This window comes from Plectropomus leopardus, unplaced genomic scaffold, assembly GCF_008729295.1.
Source record: "Plectropomus leopardus isolate mb unplaced genomic scaffold, YSFRI_Pleo_2.0 unplaced_scaffold15512, whole genome shotgun sequence".
NCBI lineage: Eukaryota > Metazoa > Chordata > Actinopteri > Perciformes > Serranidae > Plectropomus > Plectropomus leopardus.
The window spans coordinates 1-1,182 of NW_024616626.1; the positions used below are offsets into that span (position 1 = coordinate 1).

The 1,182-nt window shown below is 48.1% G+C and overlaps 1 protein-coding gene across 1 annotated transcript; it reads right to left on the reverse strand.

Moving 5' to 3' along the window:
* Window positions 1-5: 5 nt before the first annotated feature.
* LOC121964404 (vacuolar protein sorting-associated protein 45-like) lies at window positions 6-1,123 on the reverse strand (the record flags this gene model as incomplete). Its single annotated transcript, XM_042514611.1, has 4 exons — window positions 986-1,123; window positions 576-710; window positions 343-456; window positions 6-62 (listed from the first exon to the last, which is right to left on the reverse strand). Coding segments are annotated over exons 2-4 (291 nt in total), but the record flags the coding sequence as incomplete, so codon positions are not given.
* Window positions 1,124-1,182: the final 59 nt, after the last annotated feature.

Below are 1,182 nucleotides of genomic sequence, written 5' to 3' on the forward strand. Positions count from 1 at the left end.
GTCACGTGTTTGGACACGGTGCCCGACATCTTCTTAAACTGAGGATAGTTATCTACAAAAGCCTGAGGACAGACAGGAGACAAAAGGACAGGGGAGGGACAGACAGAAGACAGATAGGAGAGAGAGAGAGACAGACAGGAGAGACAAAGAAAGACAAGAAAGAGACAGGTGATGCACTTGGAGGACACAAACACCTGTCTGTCTGTCCCTCCTGTCTGTCTGTCTGTCCCTCCTGTCTGTCTGTCTGTCTGTCTGTCTGTCTGTCTGTCTGTCTGTCCCTCCTGTCTGTCTGTCTGTCTGTCCCTCCTGTCTGTCTGTCCCTCAGTTGTCCGTCCCTCTGACCTTCATGTCACTGATGGACTCCAGCTTCTGTTGTTCTTTCGGTTTCTTCTTCTGGAAATCTTCCATCAGGTTTTTAATGTTGGTGCCGATTTCTCCGAAATTCAGGTACAAGTTCTGATGTACACACACACACACACACGCACACACACACACACACACACACACACACAGGTTAATTATCCGAAGCTCGAAGTGTGTTTATTGGTTCTTCTCTGTTTTCTGACGAGACTCACGTTGGCGTAAAACTCGTCGTTCTCCGCAGACAGAACCACCTCCTTCAGGTCTTTGCTGATCCCCGGCACTCTGGAGAGGTCGATCCGGTTGTTGTTCAGACCCAGAAGCTCGTGGACCATCGCCTGGTACGTCCACTGCAGAGACACAACAACACAATAAACACCAACACAACAACACAATAAACACAATAAACATCAGCACAACACAACAACACAATAAACACCAACACAACAACACAATAAACACCAACACAACAACACAATAAACACAGTAAACATCAGCACATAAAAAGTGTCTTTCTGTCACTAAAAGCTGATTTAACAGCAAAAGGAAATCATCGTTGTCACTCAGGAAACTTGTGACTGTGTCTGCTGATGATGTCACACTGTGGCGCTCTGTGATTGGTCACCTGGTTGAGCAGCGGCGTGATGGCGTCGTCGCTGCGGTCGAGGATCAGCAGCAGAGGAGGAACTTCGGTCTTCCTGAAGTCAAACAGCTCGTACTCCTTCGTGATGATTTGCTGTCAGACGGATAACGGAGGTTAACGTTTGACGGGGAGGTGTGTGTGTGTGTGTGTGTGTGTGTGTGTGTGTGTGTGTGTGTGTG